Below are 1,877 nucleotides of genomic sequence, written 5' to 3' on the forward strand. Positions count from 1 at the left end.
CAAGAAGGTCCATTTCTCTGCCCTTGCTGAGTCTCTGGATCTTGGCGTGAGCTCCATGTGAGCCATAAAATTGCCTGGCACCGGGAATAGCATGTGAAATGGCCTGTAATAGAATCACTTTTAAATTTTATTCCTCCACCCTAAAGACTGTAGGGCAGCCCTGTCCTATAAGGTTTTCTGTCCAGTAAGGTTTCCTGCAATGGTGGAAAGAATATTCTGTCCTTATACTATTGATGTAGTAGCCATCGTTCACATGGTTGTGCCAGACACTCATCCTACTCACTTGAAATATAGCTAATGACTTTATAAGTCAAATAAATGCAAATCTAGATAGTTGGGTTTTTGTGTGTGTGTGTGTGTGTGTGTGTGTGTGTGTGTGTGTGTGACTCAGATGGGTGGGAGAGGAGGCTTCTTAGGCAGGTCCTATAACTTTCTACCTGAAACCACTCATTTCCATATGGTTTACATCTGGGACTTGTATACAACACTTTTACAAAGTTTAATAACCCTTAATGTCACAGAAAAAACACAGGACAAAGACAAGGAGCAAGGAAGTCTGGGTTCATTTCCAGGTCTGCTTCTAAGGCAGGTTCCCTCTTTGACTCTGTTACTTCTCATTGAAAGGGGGACTATTAATAACCCCTCTCCTAGACTTTGTACTCCATTGAAAATGAGACGTGGCAGCGTATTCGAAAGCACTGCAGAAAGTGAAATATAAAGATGTCCTTGTCTTTGCAGAACCAGAAGGACCCTGGTGTCCTGGACCGCATGATGAAGAAGCTGGATCTCAACAGTGATGGGCAACTAGATTTCCAAGAGTTTCTCAACCTTATTGGTGGCTTGGCTGTAGCATGCCATGATTCCTTCCTCATGAGTTCCCAGAAGCGTTTCTAACCTCCCCACTTCCCTTCCAGCCCCCAAGTCATCACATCCTCCCCCACCCACACCTGCACTGAGCCCACCACATCCGACATAACATGCAGCCTGTTCCTGCTAGCAGAAATAAAACAATGTAATTTTTTAATGTACACTGAGAGTCGGTAGATTTGTGTGCTGGAGGGTGACATGCAGGAGGAATGTAATGGAAGCTGTTACCAGACGCTGCCTCTTGGCTGAGCACGAAATCGGGACCATTGAAGGACACAACCAGAGTCAGCTCATGTTTCTAAGGTTGCTGGACAGAGGGCATTTGTTGTCATTATTCACTTAATAAATGTCTGTGTCACAGACCCTGAGGATACAGACAGCCAATGTCCTGCCTTTGAGTTCTAGTGGGCAAGCGAACTAGAAGAGAGGATTGTCTGTGTGAGGACAGATGTCCCAGGAAAGAGAGATGATGGCCACGTCACTGTGGGTGGAGAGTGCACTGCTGATATAGAAAAGATAGGAGCAGCAAGCATTCACGGCTAAAGAGGACATTTCAGGAAAAGGGGCTAGGACAAAACAGGGCAAGAACTGCCAATGCTTCGTGTTTGGTATGGACTTCCTCACCTATGACTGTCTCGAGCCGATAGAAAGTCCTCCGTTTCCAGCCCTCCAGAAAGCTACACGGAGAAAGCCTGGATGGGTGGCGGGGAGACAGCAGATAGCAGAGAAATGAGAGAGAAGCAGGTCTCAGCAGTGCATGCCCTTCCCAAGGAGTTAAACAAAATGGGCCAGACTGTTTGTGAGGTCCTTTTAGCCTGTAAAGAGCCAAAATGAAAAAAGTCCGTGCCTCAGGCTAACAGGCACCATGCTTTTTACATATGAGTACAGCTTCCTCTGAAGGCCTTCCTAAATTGGCCAGCAGGACATGGGTAGGGAGGTGTCTGTAACCTGCAAAGGTCTCCATATTCCTTTTGCAGGTGCACCCTGTATTTAACAACAACAACAACAAC

The 1,877-nt window shown here is 46.2% G+C and overlaps 1 protein-coding gene across 1 annotated transcript in view; it reads left to right on the plus strand.

Moving 5' to 3' along the window:
- S100a11 (S100 calcium binding protein A11) overlaps positions 1-1,028 on the plus strand; it is a 7,339-nt gene extending 6,311 nt beyond the window's left edge. Inside the window, exon 6 of the mRNA XM_038311536.2 lies at positions 739-1,028. Coding sequence (XP_038167464.2) covers positions 739-894 — 156 coding nt within the window. The 3' untranslated portion in view covers positions 895-1,028. The remainder of the gene's footprint in view (positions 1-738) is intronic.
- The last annotated feature ends 849 nt before the right edge of the window (positions 1,029-1,877 follow it).

The sequence above is a fragment of the Arvicola amphibius genome, chromosome 14 (genome assembly GCF_903992535.2).
Source record: "Arvicola amphibius chromosome 14, mArvAmp1.2, whole genome shotgun sequence".
Classification (NCBI taxonomy): Eukaryota; Metazoa; Chordata; class Mammalia; order Rodentia; family Cricetidae; genus Arvicola; species Arvicola amphibius.